The sequence below is a fragment of the Lolium rigidum genome, chromosome 7 (assembly GCF_022539505.1).
Source record: "Lolium rigidum isolate FL_2022 chromosome 7, APGP_CSIRO_Lrig_0.1, whole genome shotgun sequence".
Lineage (NCBI taxonomy): Eukaryota > Viridiplantae > Streptophyta > Magnoliopsida > Poales > Poaceae > Lolium > Lolium rigidum.
The window spans coordinates 327,262,211-327,281,424 of NC_061514.1; the positions used below are offsets into that span (position 1 = coordinate 327,262,211).

Below are 19,214 nucleotides of genomic sequence, written 5' to 3' on the forward strand. Positions count from 1 at the left end.
ATAGCGAAAGTCAGCTCAGCATACCGACAGACGGGCCCGTTTTTGTTTTTTTTTGAAGTGGAACAGCCGATGTTGATTCCGGGTGGAACAAAATCAGACGAGCCCTGGCCGTAACCACACATTTCTCCTCTCCCGCGACAAAAAAAGGCAGCCCATGGCGGTGCGGCCGGTTTGCTCGCCGGCGCGCGCGTGCGTCAGTGCGCGCGGCTCTGTCGAGCTTGCCGGACCACGTAGCATGGCCGCGGGATTCGGTGCGGTTTTTCCGGCCAGAAGAACACACACGCACACAGCTTACCCAGGAGAACTTCTGCTTTACCATTTTCCTTCTGGTGAGAACACATACATTGTTGCTCTGCCCGTAGGCTCTACATTTCTGTTACTGAATGCATACTACATATAACACGGCAGACACTCATGCCACCTCCACTAACAACTAACTCCACTCATCCGCTAACTAGACGTGACTACTTCTCACTCCTGAAATCACTCTAGGACTCACCGATCTAGACATGCAGACTTGACCGGCTAACGCTACGACCTCTTCTTCCTGGAATCTCTCTAGAAACCAAACTAACACACAATGTGCACACATGCACGTATACACATCACATGTCAAGGTTAATTCTAACAAGTTCCTCCCTCCGACGCCGCTCACCGACCTCGACCACCTGTGCCGTCGCTTCCCGCGACGCTGCTTGTACAGCCCCTGCGTCGTAAGATTGGGAAAGGGCGCGGTGCTGCCATGGCCGGCGCACGCGAGCTCCGTCACCGTGCGGGGCCCAAGCTTCGCCGGCGTCCTCGCGGAGTCCCTCGACGGGCACGGATTGGTTGGACGCGGCCGTTCTCACAGCAGCCACCCAAAGGTCAAATTATTTCTCCTACCGCCGAGATAAATTCCTCGATCTGTTGCTGCTGGAGAGCGTTGTGCAGCTGTTCATATTCTTCCGGACTTGACCATGTCCATCTGCATTTGGTAGACAGCAGATGGAAGCTCTGAGACCCCATTAGTGTAGATAAGTATGTGGCCACCAGTCAATGACATGTACGACAGAAGTTTGGATCACAGATATGTATCCGACGGCCATCCCACTTCCCCTGATCCGGACAGATAAGGCACCTTGCAGGAGGCAAACACCACAGCCACCCACACCATATCTCGAATGAATGGAATGGAACAGAGCTGGGCATATCTAGCAATATATACACCGTGGGTGACCCGGCGATTGTGCACCCCTGCCTCCTCCTCTTCTTAGTAAAGCATATACAACTAGGCAGCTAGCTAGGTGCGCACTACAATGGCCCCTGCCGTGATGGCTTCCTCGGCCACTACCACCGTGGCACCCTTCCAGGGCCTCAAGTCCACCGCTGGCCTCCCCGTCAGCCGCCGCAGCGCCGCCAGCCTCGGCAGCGTCAGCAACGGTGGAAGGATCAGGTGCATGCAGGTATGTGCATCTTTAAAGTAGTAAATGCACGAGTTTTATTGACAGTCCAATTCACTCCGCACCAAATATTGAGCTGACATCCATCTCATGTATATGTGTTCTGATCAACAATTCAGGTGTGGCCGATTGAGGGCATCAAGAAATTCGAGACCCTATCTTACCTGCCACCGCTCTCGCCCGAGGCCCTCCTGAAGCAGATCGACTTTTTGATCCGCTCCAAATGGGTTCCTTGCTTGGAGTTCAGCAAGGTTGGCTTCATCTTCCGTGAGTTCGGCAGCACTCCCGGATACTACGACGGCAGGTACTGGACAATGTGGAAGCTGCCCATGTTCGGCTGCACTGACGCTGCCCAGGTCCTCAAGGAGGTGGAGGAGGTCAAGAAGGAGTACCCTGACGCCTATGTCCGCATCATCGGTTTCGACAACATCCGTCAGGTGCAGTGCGTCAGCTTCATCGCCTTCAAGCCACCAGGCTGCGAGGAGTCCGGCAAGGCATAAGCTGCCAGCTGAAACAACAGCCGCTATATACTTTTGCCGAAGACTCGGTTTATTTTGCATTTAATGTGATTGTGTTTGCACGTATTCAAGTATGTATGTACCTACCGATCTAGGAAGAGCTGATATGTGAATTCTAGAAGCGGCTACATGTAAGCAAAAGCATACACATACACATATAATATTATATATTATTTCCAAGTGTGTTTATATCCAATCTACCTATTCTGTTTTTTCTACAAATCTATGTGAATATCTATCATTTGCATTGCTAATAGATGGAAAGTTGCTGTAGTTTCCAAATATAAGATGATCTCCTTAAGATCAACAAAAAATTCAAGCGTCTCTCCCCAGTAGAAAACTTTATGTGACTCATTTTGTGTTACTCCCGTCCACTCCATTGTTTGCTGAGTTGCACCCGCATGCTTTTTCTTTCCTTGGTGTGCTTGACCTCCTGCTAATTTTGGCCGGTTAATTTATTTACCAATTTGGGACTCTTCCTTTGAAATACGTCCAAGGAGTTCATGTCATTTATATTCTCAACGATCTGTCTACAACTTTTTGGATGCTACATATCTACCTAAGCTTGGTACCAGAATTGAGAATGATGCTTAATTTGTGTTTTTTTTTTTGTCTCCCTTCGTACTTCCAGTGAAAACCGTTTCCTTGAATAAATGGATAATCAGATTCTTTTGCCATCAAAATAGGAAGAATGAAAAAAAAATAATGAATTAGTAGTAGAAGCGGGACCTCAGCGTGAGAATTCCAGAAATTCGTTCTTGAGAGGATTTGAACTCTAGTTGTTGGGGTGCGCCACTGCGACCCAAACCACTAGGATATACCCACGTCCTCAAAAATAGGAAGAATGCAAGAGATGTGTTTAGGTAGGCTACGGTTTGAAAATCTATAGGAGGTTGAGGTGCTAAGGAAGTGAGATAGCAAAATATAATCTTACTTTCTATGTGGCGGTGGAAGTTAGAGAGCAGAAATGGTCTTCAGTAAGATATTATTTTTGCTAAGTACTTTCTAATAAGTTCGTTGCATCTGTTAAACCAAGATTTTATAATTCTCATTGTTGGAAAGCTTGGAACTCAAAGACATATAGTTCTACATAGTGTAATCCTAGCTAGATTCTAGATGGAAATGCACCTCTTTGTGGAAGCATCCTTTGTTATTTAGCATTTTCATTTCAAGGACTATGCAATTACATGTTTTCCACATGCCAACTTCATTGTTGCTCTCAGAATAAGAATGGATTATAAACTTCTCAGCAGGTGAAAAAAAGGATTGCGGATAAAACTAGCAATTTTAGTGAGAGTATGTTTACGATGGGGTCATTTTTTCTTGGAAAAGCCGTGATTTACAAATATAGCTTGAGAGCATTATATGGAGCTCATAGTAAATGGATTGGGACAGCTAAAAATCTCAAATATAAGTCCACCTCACTGGTGGAAAAAGGGCCTTTGGTCGCGGTTCGCAACTGCCGTTAGTCGCGGTTGCGCAACCGCGACCAAATAGGCGCGACTAAAGCCCCCACCCTTTAGTCGCGGTTGCTTACGAACCGCGACTAAAGACCCGTCCACGTGGGCGCCAGGCGACCGTCGGGGCGGAGGCCCTTTAGTCGCGGTTCTTCCGGCCGACCGCGACTAAAGGCCGCCGCAGGTTTAGGGTTTTAGGCCCACCTAAACCTGCCCCCTAAACTTGTTTTCTCGTTTAATTTGTATTGTTTTATTTCTTTTGTGCTTTATTGTAATTTTGAAGGAGTTTCACATATTCTACGGTACTACATACATGCATGCATATGAATGTACAATTTCAAACAAATTTGAAATTAGCACCAAAAAGAATTCAAGAGGAATATACAATATATATTCAATATCATCGGATGACCATATACAAGTTTGAACAAGTTTCCATACATAATTTAATGCATGTATAGTTTTACATCCTCGTAATGGTGTTCTCCTTTAGGATCGAGGACTTCCCTCCTGAACCATCCAGCTAGTTCCTCTTGAAGTGGTCGGAAGCGAGCTTCTGGACTAAGCATCATCCGGAGGTTATTCCTCTGAGCATTGGTATCACTCGGAACGCGCTCAGAGGTGTATCTCCGGGTCGTCTCACAGACATAGTATCCACATAGATTGGTCCCCGGTGGCTGAATATCGCTACCATTCTTACCCTTTGACCGCATGAAATGTAGCTCTTTTTTGAATTCACCGACCTTTGTATCTGAGAACCATCTCCAAACCCTACGAGGCAAAGAAAATTAAATGAACAAGAGAGTTATTAGTTAATTACTTGAAGCTTAATTAGGAAATGAACGAAATAGGCCGATCGATATAGAGCGAAAATGAATGAAAACAATTACTTTTGAATCATTTTTCTCATGTCGGCCCAACTCGTCGCATCCATATTCAGAGAGTCGTGGATGAGACATTCTGATTTGTCAATTTTAATTACTAGCAGAATCCAGTGGAACCTGCGGACACGATACATGTACAGTACGTCATGCACAACTCATTGATTAGCCGGCCACATACCATGCATGGAGTAAACAAAAGAGAATGTGCTCAAGACATAAACACTCACCCAAAATGGTAAGGAAATAGAATATCACTTTTGAGTTGCTGCTTTGTAAGAAACTGCCACGAGTCTGCTCTCCACGTCGGTGGGGTGATGCTGTAACGTATATCCATTAACGATGTGTGGGTCAATGAACCCAACATCGTGGATGTTCCTTACTCTGCATTCCTTAATCTTCAATCTGCATGTATAATAGCGGACACAACAATATAGTTAGGACATATATATTGTGCAGGCAATATGAACGAGATGGGGTAGAAATAAATCACTTACATAACGTAGCAACTGATGATAGATTTGTCGAGCTCGCGCAGATTGAAAAGCTGGAACAATTCACTCGGATGAATTTGTACAGAGTACTCGTTTGAAGTGATGCTCATATCCAACTTCCGCAAAAATATATTCTTTGGCGTTTTTATTTTTTATGTAACCCTTGTACCATTTCAGCAGACCTCTCATTTGTGGAGGTAGATCCTCTTCTGCGCTGGGCTCGACGAGAGGCCCATTCTTCACATATGTAAGTACTACCTCCTGCACCGGCGCCTCATCAAGGCCTAACAGTTCACGAAGAGTAATACCTAAGTTGGCCGCTTGTTCTCTCGGCACTCGTTACGATCAATCCTCGTGCTGCCGCAGCTTCTATGATTTCGGGGGCATCCGGACCGGCGGCTGTCACTATAAGCGGGGCAATCGATTGTTTACTTTGTTCCCCGAGCTGGGCAAAAACTCATTTCCCGCTTTGTGCACTTTGTAATTCCGCTTTATCGGCCTCCTCTTTCTTCTCTGTGAATATGCGTGCCTGATTCTTTAGTTCACGTGCATAGTCGTCAGGCAGATTCTTTGCGGCTTGGGACGGTGTGTTCAAAAATGACTTAGCCCACTTCTTTTGCTCATCAGTAAAATACCGGCTTGGGCTCGGGCTCTCTTTTCTTCTTGCAGCTCGCCTTCCATTTCTCTAAATCAGCAGCCGCGCCCGCCTCGACTTCCTCGGCACTACATTCCCAAGGCCTCGTGGGGAGAGGCTTCGATGATGGCTCCGGTACCTTTGTTTTCTTAGGTACGTAAGGGTCCGGGTTAATAATCCAGGACTGCCGTCTCGCTTCTTCGCCGGAGGTGGATTGGGGGCGGCGTACGCTTACCCGCCCGGGGCGGACTAGGGGGCGGCGGCTGCTTACCCGCCGGAGGTGAATTGGGGGGCGGCGTCGGCCCTCATGAAGGAGGTGTAGGTGAAGCACCACCACCACCACCGCCACCGCCGCCACCACCACCACCGTAGGAGGGTGGACTTGTTGCCGCCTCGCCTGGAAACTTGATAAAATTCTTCTGCCATAGAATGAACTGGCGCTTGACATCTCCAAGTCTTGTCGCCCCTTCAGGTGTAGCAATGTCAATGTCCAGGTCCTCAAACCCTTGGACTATGTCCTCCACCGTGACACGAGGATAGCCATCTTGAATGGGGTTGTTGTGGTGGAGTGCTCCAGGTGGTAAAGCACTGCCGATGGCTACCTTCATGGACATGTTCCCGATAGGATAATACGGATGACATGCTTTCATCTCCTTTATATCGTCCACGGGGTAGCGAGGAGGCTCCGGTGCAGTAATTTCGACCACCGCAGGCTCGGTGCGTAATTTCGATCATCGGTGCACCTGCCGGTGGGGCCTGCGTGGAAGCCACGCTGCTTCTCCGCTCGCTGGCTTCCGAGATCCAATGGATGATCTTCATGCTGCGCCCGAGCTGCATCTCTTTCGGCTACTAGTACACTCACGGTTTTCTTCATGACATCCATTTCCGATGCCAACCGCGCCACAACATCTCGCTTCCCGATCCATCTTTCTCTTACGGCTTCGTAACCATACGGGTCATCGTTCGGGGAACCCTACTTTCCACGGAATGTGCCCCATGCCTCGTACACGTCCTCCGTGTTCGGGATTCCCGAGGGCTTTTGTCGGGCGTCGTTCTCTCCGTTGAACCTGATCCTCCCCTCTTGAGCATCCCTCATTGCCTCAATAAGCTTTTGGGTGGGTTTAATTATTTTGCCCCGGTAAACACACTTCCTCGTCTCCGGGTTCAGCCGATCCCCCATGCCCGTGTACCACCAGCTTTTGGCCCTTGGGTCCCATCCCTCCGTACCTGGACGGATTCCTCGCGCCCTCAGCTCGTTCTCCATCTTCTCCCACCTAGGCTGCCAAAAGCGATACCCTCCTGGCCCCATAATATTATTGTACTCCTTCTTGGCCTCATTATCCTTATTTTTTTTGATATTTCAAGGAACTGCTCCGATTTCTTTTGCTTCACAAATTCTGGCCAATCATGTTGCAGTTTCTCATATTGTCCTTTGAAATCCGGAGTCTTGCCCTGCTTGACAAAGTCATGGGCTAGATTTTGCTTGTATTTCCGGAATGTGTTGGACATCTTAGAAAGAGCGAACTGTTTGACTAGCTTGCACCTCTCCTTGTTTTCCGCAATCTTGTTACCCTCCTCATCATATTTGCGGTATTCCGGAGGTAGAACGAAATGTTCCATAAGCTTGTTGAAGCAATCTTTTTTTGTTCTCTTATCGACAAAAGTGAAACCAAGACGTGCGTTCTTTGGCTCATTCCACTCCTGGACGGTGATCGAGACGTTGTCTCTAACAACGGCTCCGCATTGGCTGATAAATTTGGTGGCGTTCTTGCTTGGGCTCCAGCGCTCTGCCGGTTGCTTCCTCGACAACCTCGATGGTGCATGTTTCTCCTGGTTTCATCGTCTTGGTTGCGCCACGCTTTGACGACGACGTACTCTATTGTTTCGATGATCCGGCCGAGGGCTAAAATAAGAAAGAGAGTCGCGCGCGTTAGTACACACATATTTATTCAAATCTGTTAGTTTGTATCACTAGAGGCTCAATGTATATATATATACCTCGGCGCCGGAGGTGGTTTCTACTTCCAATTGAAGATCGTCGTTTGTCGACGTTTCTTCGGCATCATCTTGCTGACGGCGCCCTTCATCTTCACCGTCAAGGTTCAGATAAGAATCGATATCATCTTCTTCTTGTCCGGTCGGCACATATAGAACATCGCCTTTTATGATGCCGAAGATATGTTCTTCAGCGTCCGGATCATAGTTGTCCATAATCGGGTCAGCTCTATTGTCCGCCATATGTCAGTCCTGAAAACATGTAGTAAAAACAAATTAATTGTGTATATGCATTATCACATCTCTTCTCAACATATAAACAGAGAGGGCGACGAGGGAGGCGAGAGGGGCGACGCAGTGACCGTGTGACCAAGAGACCGGTGGCGGTGGCGAAAGGGCGGTGGCGAAAGGGCGGTGGCGGCGCCGAGGACACATAACCCACGCGGTGGTGGTGCCCCCTCGGTATACGCGCGGTGGTTAAGTTATTTTTGTTATTTTAAAAGTGACAAACTTTTGTTAAGTTATTTTAAAAGTGACCGAGAGACCGGTGGCGGTGGTGAAATAGCGGTGGCAAAAGGAGGGGGCGAGGAAGGGGTGGGAGAGGGTGTCGCGGAAGAGGGAGGCGAGGACGAGCGCGTTGGCGTTGGCGCGTTGACGGCGTTGGCGCGTTGAATAGAGGCGGTAGCGTTGACGGCGTTACATTTTTATGAATAGAGGTAGCGTTGGCGCGTTGACGGCGTTGGCGACGGTACGGCGGCGTTACAATTTTAGTTCATTTTTTATTAAGTCAAAATTTTAGTTCATTTTTTATTAAGTCAATTTTTATTAAGTCAAAATTTTATTTCATTTTTATTAATTCAAAATTTTAGTTCTTTTTTTAAACAAAGTTTTTAATTAAGTCAAAGTTTTTAATTAAGACAAAGTTTTTAATTAAGTCAAAATTTTAGTTCTTTTTTAGTACCCATTTTAGTTCAATTTTTATTAAGTCAAAGTTGTGGTTGCATTTTTACTAGTTTTTAATTAAAAAAAACTTATAGTTAAACAAAGTAAAAAACTAAAAAACTAAAAAAAAAAGAAAAAAAAGGCAGGCCGGGGCTCGTCTGCGCGCTCCTCCGGCCCCCTCTCTCTCTCAGCATATGCGCGCGCGCACACGCGGCGGTCGCCGGCGAGCAGAGCGCCACCGGGGCGAGCATGGTGGCGGCGGTGGCCCTGGCGCGCCTCTCCTCTCTCTTCTGCGCCGGTGATGACGAGGGGCGGCGGTGCGATACGGTGTCTGCGCGGCGACGGTGTCTACACACGGATCCGGTCGGGCGGCGGCGACGTACGTACGGTGCGGTACACGCGGAGGGCGGCGGCGACGGCGTCTGCACGGCGACGGTGCGGCGACGGTGCGGCGACGGCGACAGTGCGGTACACGCGGAGGGCGGCGGCGAAGCTCTCGATCGATCGGCGCCAGAGACGGAGCGGCGAAGAAGACGAAGTGCGGGGCGACGGTTCGGGAAGGCGATATTTATAGCCCCCCCCCCCTTTAGTCGCGGTTGGGGAGGAGAGCCGCGACTAAAGGGTACCCTTTAGTCGCGGTTGGCCAGCCCAACCGCGACTAAAGGCTTTTTTCGTCGGTTTTTCGTTCCCGCGCGCACAGACCTTTAGTCGCGGTTGGCCAGCCCAACCGTGACTAAAGGTGTTTTTCGAATTGTTAAAAATGTTAAAAATACAGAAAAATTCAGAAAAATAAAACTAATTTAATTCAAAATTTTAAAAATACAAATAATATATCAAAAAATTCAGAAAAATAATACTAATTCAATTCAAAATTTTAAAAATAGAAATAATATATCAAAAAAATTAGAAAAATAAAACTAATTCAATTCAAAATTTTAAAAATACAAATAATATATCAAAAAATTCAGAAAAATAAAACTAATTCAATTCAAAATTTTAAAAATAGAAATAATATATCAAAAAATTCAGAAAAATAAATCTAATTCAATTCAAAATTTTAAAAATAGAAATAATATATCAAAAAATTCAGAAAAATAAAACTAATTCAATTCAAAATTTTAAAAATACAAATAATATATCAAAAAATTCAGAAAAATAAAACTAATTCAATTCAAAATTTTAAAAATAGAAATAACATATCAAAAAATTCAGAAAAATAAAACTAATTCAATTCAAAATGTTCAAAATACAAATAATATATCAAAAAATTCAGAAAAACAAAACTAATTCAATTCAATTCAGTTCTTCCCGGCCGCCTCTGTCTTCTCGTTGGCCCCCTCTTCCCGCCTCTGTCTCCGCCGACCCCTCTTCCCGCCTTTTTCTTCCCGCCACTTTCTTCCCGACTCTTTCTTCCCGCCACTTTCTTCCCGCCTCTTTCTTCCCGCCACTTTCTTCCCGCCTCTTTCTTCCCGCCACTTTCTTCCCGCCTCCTGTCTTCCCGCTCCCATTTTTCCCACCATTTGTCACTACATATATGTAGCCCGGCTTGGCCAGCATTATCACATCTCTACAATCTCTCATCACTCTCCCATGGCCTCCACCGCACCCACTCTAACCTACCAGCAGGTGGAGGAGCTTTGCGCCTCGAACTACCCTTGCCCACCGGGCTACCGCGTCCCCGCCGGCTGGAGCCTAAGCGCCGACGGCGTGCCGGTCCCTCCCGTCCCTCAGGGTACTGCGCGCCGGGCGGCCATCACGAACCACTACTACCTCGACCTCACGCCGGAGCAGCCGGATGAATCCCGCCGGCATCCCGATAACCGACATACTTGGGACGCCTTCTTCATCAATCGGCGTGAGAGGGCGCTCGCCGAGTATGAGGAGGACGGTCCGCCTCCCGGAAACTTACACGAGGCCGGCCGTCGGCTATGGTGGTACGGCCGGACTCGCGAGCGTCATGGACTACATCACGGCCGGCGATATCCCCGCCTGCGCTACCCTCGGTTCGAGCCACGAGCGCCGCCCGACGACAGCGACGACAGCAGCGACGACGACGGCGGCAACTTAGAAGGCGATGACTACCAGTACAACGACGGCGGCTATGAAGACTACGAGTATGCATATTACACGCCTAGGCAGGAGTATGACTAGATCACTCCAAATTTCATGTATGCAGGAGTATGACTTAGTCACTCCAAATTTCATGTATCATCAGTGCTATCTTGAGTCAATTGAATCATTCGAAAATGGACACCCAACACATCATGGGTAATATAATTCACATGATCCATTCAACAAAGTTTGGTACAATAAATTATTACACATCATTTCTTTACTTTTGTCCCTCCTTGCTGACGATTGTGCCGTATCCATGGAGCATCCTCATCATTTAACTTAATGCTTGGGTCGGTGTTCACTTTGAAGGGCGGAATTTCAGCAAACATATTATAATCTTCTGACATGTCTGTCTTGTCCTCCACTCCCACGATGTTTCTTTTCCCTGAAAGAACAATGTGGCGCTTTGGATCATCGCATGATGTACTGATCGTTTTCTTATCTTTCCGTTTCCTCGGTTTGCTACTCATGTCAATTCACATAGAAAACCTGAGCGACATCTTTCGCTAGGACGAATGGTTCGTCAAGGTAACCAAGATTGTTGAAATCCACCATTGTCATTCCGTATTGCTGGTCCACCTTTACCCCACCTCCTGTTAGCTTGAACCATTTGCACCGGAACAAAGGGACCCTAAAGGAGGGTCCATAGTCAAGTTCCCATATCTCCTCTATGTAACCATAATATGTGACCTTTTTCCCATTCTCGGTTGCTTGCATCAAAGCGGACACCACTGTTTTGGTTGGTGCTCTTTTTATCTTGGGCGATCGTGTAAAATGTATTCCCATTTATCTCGTACCCTTGGAAAGTCGTTATAGTCGAAGATGGTGTCTTGGCCAACATGTACGAGCTGATCTACAACATGATCGTCATTCATTAAATGTTTTCTCAACCAACCGCCGAAAGTCTCCATGTGGGCCTTCCTAATCCGGGATTCGGGCTTACCGGGGTTGTCCGAGCGAAAAATATTCTTGTGTTTCTCAAAGTACGGAGCCACCAAGCTGGAATTAGTCGGAAGCTGTGTGGTGTGCTTCGAGTCGAGAGAATGGCCGTCCATACATATCGTTGATTTCCTTCCGATCGTGCCTTTTCCACTTAGTCTTCCCTCGTGCCGCGATCGAGGAAGACCAATCGGCTTAAGGTCGGGAACAAAGTCAACACAAAACTCAATTACCTCCTCATTTCCATAGCCCTTGGCGATGCTTCCTTCCGGCCTAGCACGGTTACGAACATATTTCTTTAATATTCCCATGAACCTCTCGAAGGGGAACATATTGTGTAGAAATACGGGACCGAGAATGGAAATCTCATCGACTAGGTGAACCGGGAGGTGCGTCATAATATTGAAGAATGATGGCGGGAACACCAACTCGAAGCCGACAAGACATTGGATCACATCGTTACTGTAACCGTGGTAGAACTTCGGATTGATTACCTTCGAGAGATTGCATTGAGGAATGCACATAGCTTCACAATGGCTACTCGAACATTTTCCGGCAGGAGCCCCCTCAAAGCAATCGGAAGCAATTGTGTCATAATCACGTGGCAGTCGTGAGACTTCAGGTTTTGGAACTTTTTCTCCGCCATGTTTATTATTCCCTTTATATTGGACGAGAATCCAGACGGGACCTTGATACGTCTCCAACGTATCGATAATTTCTTGTGTTCCATGCCACATTATTGATGTTATCTACATGTTATATGCACACTTTATGTCATATTCGTGCATTTTCTGGAACTAACCTATTAACAAGATGCCGAAGTGCCGGTTCCTGTTTTTACGCTGTTTTTGGTTTCGAAATCCTAGTAACGAAATATTCTCGGAATCGGACGAAATCAACGCCCGGGTTCCTATTTTACCGGAAGCATCCAGAACACACGAGAACCGCCGAGAAGGGGAGCAGGGGCCACCAAACCATACCCGGCGCGGCCAAGGGGGGCGCCCCTAGGGTGTGGGCCCCCTTCGACCTTCTGCGCCGCCTCTCCGCCTATAAGAAGCCCCTGGATCGAGAAAACCCTAGGACAATTGACGAAACCCACGAAAACCTTCCCGGAGCCGCCGCCATCGCGAAGCCAAGATGCGGGGGACGGGATCTCTGTTCCGGCACCCTGCCGGAGCGGGGAAGTGCCCCGGAAGGCTTCTCCATCGACACCGCTGCCATCTCCACCGCCATCTTCATCACCGCTGCTGCTCCCATGAGGAGGAGTAGTTCTCCATCGAGGCTCGGGGGCTGTACCGGTAGCTATGTGGTTCATCTCTCTCCTATGTGCTTCAATACAATAATCTCATGAGCTGCCTTACATGATTGAGATTCATATGATGATGCTTGTAATCTAGATGTCATTATGCTAGTCAAGTGAGTTTTACTTATGTGATCTCCAGGAGACTCCTCGTCCCACGTGTGTAAAGGTGACGGTGTGTGCACCGTGTGGGTCTCTTAGGCTAGATTTCACAGAATACTTATTCACTTGTTGAATGGCATAGTGAGGTGCTTATTTATATCTCTTTATGATTGCAATGTGTTTATATCACAATTTATCTATGTGCTACTCTAGTGATGTGTTATTAAAGTAGTTTTATTCCTCCTGCATGTGTGCAAAGGTGACGAGTGCGTGCACCGTGTTAGTACTTGGTTTATGCTATGATTATGATCTCTTGTAGATTATGAAGTTAACTATTGCTATGATATATTGATGTGATCTATTCCTCCTACATATGCATGAAGGTGACGAGTGTGCATGCTATGCTAGTACTTGGTTTAGTCTGTTGATCTATCTTACACTAAAGGTTACTAAAATATGAGCATTATTGTGGAGCTTGTTAACTCCGGCATTGAGGGTTCGTGTAATCCTACGCAATGTGTTCATCATCCAACAAAAGTGTAGAGTATGCATTTATCTATTACTGTTATGTGATCAATGTTGAGAGTGTCCACTAGTGAAAGTCTAATCCCTAGGCCTTGTTCCTAAATACTGCTGAGTTACTACTGCTTGTTTCTTGTTTCCTGTGTTACTACTGCTGCAATACTACCACCATCAACTACACGCCAGCAAGCACTTTTCTGGCACCGTTGCTACTGCTCATACTTATTCATACCACCTGTATTTCACTATCTCTTCGCCGAACTAGTGCACCTATTAGGTGTGTTGGGGACACAAGAGACTTCTTGCTTTGTGGTTGCGGGGTTGCATGAGAGGGATATCTTTGACCTCTTCCTCCCGAGTTCGATAAACCTTGGGTATCCACTTAAGGGAAACTTGCTGCTGTTCTACAAACCTCTGCTCTTGGAGGCCCAACACTGTCTACAAGAATAGAAGCTCCCAGTAGACATCAAGCACTTTTACGGCGCCGTTGCCGGGGAGGAAAGGTAAAAAGGCACTCATACTACGGTCTCAGGTAAAGTATTTTTCCGGCGCCGTTGTGTGTGTGCTCAAAGCTATTTCCTTTAGATCCTGCAATTGCAACTTTTTGTTTCTTGTTTACACTAGTTTGGCATAATGTATAAGAGTGAGCTTCTTGTTCTATTTCCTGATTTAAAACATGGATTGTTTGATGCGAAAATTAAAAAACCTATGAAATCTTATTTGCATGCTGGTAGTAATATTAGTATGAACGCTTTGAACACCATTGTTGATAATGATATAGAAAGTTCTAAGCTTGGGGAAGCTGGTTTTCATGATATTTTTAGTCCCCCAAGCATTGAGGAGAAAATTTTCTTTGATGATACTTTGCCTCCTATTTATGATGATTATAATGATAGTGGTCTTTTGGTGCCACCTACTATGGAGAGTAAATTTTGTTGTGATTATACTATGCCTCCTACACTTGATGAGAATAATAATGATAGCTACTTTGTTGAATTTGCTCCCACTACAACTAATAAAATTAACTATGCCTATGTGGAGAGTAATTATTTTATGCATGAGACTCATGATAAGAATGCTTTATGTGATAGTTATATTGTTGAGTTTGCTCATGATACCACTGGATATTATTATGAGAGAGGAAAATATGGTTGTAGAAATTTTCATGTTACTAAAATGCCTCTCTATGTGCTGAAATTTTTGAAGCTACACTTGTTTTATCTTCCTATGCTTGTTACTTTGCTCTTCATGAACTTGTTTATTTACAAGATTCCTATGCATAGGAAGCATGTTAGACTTAAATGTGTTTTGAATTTGCCTCTTGATGCTCTCTTTTGCTTCAACTACTATTTCTTGCGAGTGCATCATTAAAGCTGCTGAGCCCATCTTAATGGCTATAAAGAAAGAACTTCTTGGGAGATAACCCATGTGTTATTTTGCTACAGTACTTTGTTTTATATTTGTGTCTTGGAAGTTGTTTACTACTGTAGCAACCTCTCCTTATCTTAGTTTTATGTTTTGTTGTGCCAAGTAAAGTCTTTGATAGAAAAGAAAGTACTAGATTTGGATTACTGCGCAGTTCCAGATTTCTTTGCTGTCACGAATCTGGGTCTAATTCTCTGTAGGTAACTCAGAAAATTATGCCAATTTACGTGAGTGATCCTCAGATATGTACGCAACTTTCATTCAATTTGAGCATTTTCGTTTGAGCAAGTCTGGTGGCCTAATAAAATCCATCTTTACGGACTGTTCTGTTTTGACAGATTCTACCTTTTATTTCGCATTGCCTCTTTTGCTATGTTGGATGAATTTCTTTGATCCATTAATGTCCAGTAGCATTATGCAATGTCCAGAAGTGTTAAGAATGATTGTGTCACCTCTGAACATGTTAATTTTTATTGTCCACTAACCCTCTAATGAGTTGTTTCGAGTTTGGTGTGGAGGAAGTTTTCAAGGGTCAAGAGAGGAGGATGATATACTACAATCAAGGAGAGTGAAAGCTCTAAGCTTGGGGATGCACCCGGTGGTTCACCCCTGCATATATCAAGAAGACTCAAGCGTCTAAGCTTGGGGATGCCCAAGGCATCCCCTTCTTCATCGACAACATTATCGAGGTTCCTCCCACGAAACTATATTTTTATTCCATCACATCTTATGTGCTTTTTCTTGGAGCGTCTGTGTGCTTTTGTTTTTGTTTTTGTTTGAATAAATTGGATTACATCATGCTTGTGTGGGAGAGAGACACGCTCCGCTGGTTCATATGAACACATGTGTTCTTAGCTCATAATATTCATGGCGAAGTTTCCTCTTCGTTAAATTGTTATATGGTTGGAATTGGAAAATGATACATGTAGTAATTGCTATAATGTCTTGGGTAATGTGATACTTGGCAATTGTTGTGCTCATGTTTAAGTTCTTGCATCATATACTTTGCACCCATTAGTGAAGAATACATAGAGCATGCTAAAATTTGGTTTGCATAATTGGTCTCTCTAAAGTCTAGATAATTTCTAGTATTGAGTTTGAACAACAAGGAAGACGGTGTAGAGTCTTATAATGTTTTCAATATGTCTTTTATGTGAGTTTTGCTGCACCGGTTCATCCTTGTGTTTGTTTCAAATAAGCCTTGCTAGCCTAAACCTTGTATCGAGAGGGAATACTTCTCATGCATCCAAAATACTTGAGCCAACCACTATGCCATTTGTGTCCACCATACCTACCTATACTACATGGTATTTTCCCGCCATTCCAAAGTAAATTGCTTGAGTGCTACCTTTAAAATTCCATCATTCACCTTTGCAATATATAGCTCATGGGACAAATAGCTTAAAAACTATTGTGGTATTGAATATGTACTTATGCACTTTATCTCTTATTAAGTTGCTTGTTGTGCGATAACCATGTTCCTGGGGATGCCATCTACTCTTTGTTGAATATCATGTGAGTTGCTATGCATGTTCGTCTTGTACGAAGTAAGGGCGGTTTTCACAATCAAATGGTTTGAGTATGCATACTTGTTAGAGAAGAACATTGGGCCGCTAACTAAAGCCATGAATCATGGTGGAAGTTTCGGTTTGGACATAAAACCTCAATCTCTTATGAGAATATTAATCGTTGTTGAATGCTTAAGCATTAAAAGAGGAGTCCATTATCTCGTTGTCTATGTTGTCCCGGTATGGGTGTCTAAGTTGAAGAATGATCAAAAGCGAGAAATCCAATGCGAACTTTCTCCTTAGACCCTTGTACAGGCGGCATAGAGGTACCCCTTTGTGACACTTGGTTGAAACATATGTCATGCAATGATGATCAGTGTTAACCCAAGCTAATTAGGACAAGGTGCGGGCACTATTGGTACACTATGCATGAGGCTTGCAACTTATAAGATATAATTTACATGATGCATATGCTTTATTACTACCGTTGACAAAATTGTTTCATGTTTTCAAAATCAAAGCTCTAGCACAAATATAGCAATCGATGCTTTTCCTCTATGAGGACCATTCTTTTACTTTCGGTGTTGAGTCGGTTCACCTATTTCTCTCCACCTCAAGAAGCAAACACTTGTGTGAACTGTGCATTGATTCTTACATATTTGCATATTGCATTTGTTATATTGCTTTGCATTGACAATTATCCATGAGATATACATGTTACAAGTTGAAAGCAACCGCTGAAACTTAATCTTCTTTTGTGTTGCTTCAATACCTTTACTTTGAATTATTGCTTTATGAGTTAACTCTTATGCAAGACTTATTGATGCTTGTCTTGAAGTGCTATTCATGAAAAGTCTTTGCTTTATGATTCACTTGTTTACTCATGTCATACACATTGTTTTGATCGCTGCATTCTCTACATATGCTTTACAAATAGTATGATCAAGATTATGATGGCATGTCACTCCGGAAATTATCTTTGTTATCGTTTTACCCGCTCGGGACGAGCGAGAACTAAGCTTAGGGATGCTGATACGTCTCCAACGTATCGATAATTTCTTGTGTTCCATGCCACATTATTGATGTTATCTACATGTTATATGCACACTTTATGTCATATTCGTGCATTTTCCGGAACTAACCTATTAACAAGATGCCGAAGTGCCGGTTCTCGTTTTCTGCTGTTTTTGGTTTCAGAAATCCTAGTAACGAAATATTCTCGGAATCGGACGAAATCAACGCCCAGGTTCCTATTTTACCCGGAAGCATCCAGAACACACGAGAACCGCCAGAGAAGGGGAGCAGGGCCACCAAACCATACCCCGGCGCGGCCAAGGGGGGGGGCGCGCCCCCCTAGGGTGTGGGCCCCCCTTCGACCTTCCTGCGCCGCCTCTCCGCCTATAAGAAGCCCCTGGATCAGAAAACCCTAGGACAATTGACGAAACCCACGAAAACCTTCCAGAGCCGCCGCCATCGCGAAGCCAAGATCTGGGGGACAGGATATCTGTTCCGGCACCCTGCCGGAGCGGGGAAGTGCCCCCGGAAGGCTTCTCCATCGACACCGCTGCCATCTCCACCGCCATCTTCATCACCGCTGCTGCTCCCATGAGGAGGGAGTAGTTCTCCATCGAGGCTCGGGGCTGTACCGGTAGCTATGTGGTTCATCTCTCTCCTATGTGCTTCAATACAATAATCTCATGAGCTGCCTTACATGATTGAGATTCATATGATGATGCTTGTAATCTAGATGTCATTATGCTAGTCAAGTGAGTTTTACTTATGTGATCTCCGGAGACTCCTCGTCCCACGTGTGTAAAGGTGACAGTGTGTGCACCGTGTGGGTCTCTTAGGCTAGATTTCACAGAATACTTATTCACTGTTGAATGGCATAGTGAGGTGCTTATTTATATCTCTTTATGATTGCAATGTGTTTATATCACAATTTATCTATGTGCTACTCTAGTGATGTGTTATTGAAGTAGTTTTATTCCTCCTGCATGTGTGCAAAGGTGACAGTGCGTGCACCGTGTTAGTACTTGGTTTATGCTATGATTATGATCTCTTGTAGATTATGAAGTTAACTATTGCTATGATATATTGATGTGATCTATTCCTCCTACATATGCATGAAGGTGACGAGTGTGCATGCTATGCTAGTACTTGGTTTAGTCTCGTTGATCTATCTTACACTAAAGGTTACTAAAATATGAGCATTATTGTGGAGCTTGTTAACTCCGGCATTGAGGGTTCGTGTAATCCTACGCAATGTGTTCATCATCCAACAAAAGTGTAGAGTATGCATTTATCTATTCTGTTATGTGATCAATGTTGAGAGTGTCCACTAGTGAAAGTCTAATCCCTAGGCCTTGTTCCTAAATACTGCTGAGTTACTACTGCTTGTTTCTTGTTTCTATCGTGTTACTACTGCTGCAATACTACCACCATCAACTACACGCCGGCAAGCACTTTTACGGCACCGTTGCTACTTGCTCATACTTATTCATACCACCTGTATTTCACTATCTCTTCGCCGAACTAGTGCACCTATTAGGTGTGTTGGGGACACAAGAGACTTCTTGCTTTGTGGTTGCAGGGGTTGCATGAGAGGGATATCTTTGACCTCTTCCTCCTCGAGTTCGATAAACCTTGGGTATCCACTTAAGGGAAACTTGCTGCTGTTCTACAAACCTCTGCTCTTGGAGGCCCAACACCTGTCTACAAGAATAGAAGCTCCCGTAGACATCGGACCTTCATACCGCTCGGGCATTCAAAAAAGATGACCTTCTCTTCTTTGGTCGGAGCGTAGCCGGCACGACCTTGAAACCGTTCCGGATGCCGGTCATCAGGGTCTTTCAAACTTTGCTGGTCCTGCCGTGCTTCCTTTGTATCATTTGACTTCCCATACACGCCCAAGAAGCTTAGGAGGTTCACGCAAATATTCTT

The 19,214-nt window shown here is 45.1% G+C and overlaps 1 protein-coding gene across 1 annotated transcript; it reads left to right on the forward strand.

The window, feature by feature from the left end:
- The first annotated feature begins 1,277 nt into the window (after nt 1–1,277).
- LOC124674364 (ribulose bisphosphate carboxylase small subunit, chloroplastic 1-like) lies at nt 1,278–2,092 on the forward strand. The gene is made up of 2 exons (XM_047210406.1): nt 1,278–1,442; nt 1,559–2,092. Exons 1-2 carry the CDS (start codon nt 1,296–1,298, stop codon nt 1,937–1,939), a joined length of 528 nt encoding a protein of 175 aa, XP_047066362.1. The 5' UTR covers nt 1,278–1,295; the 3' UTR covers nt 1,940–2,092.
- Nucleotides 2,093–19,214: the final 17,122 nt, after the last annotated feature.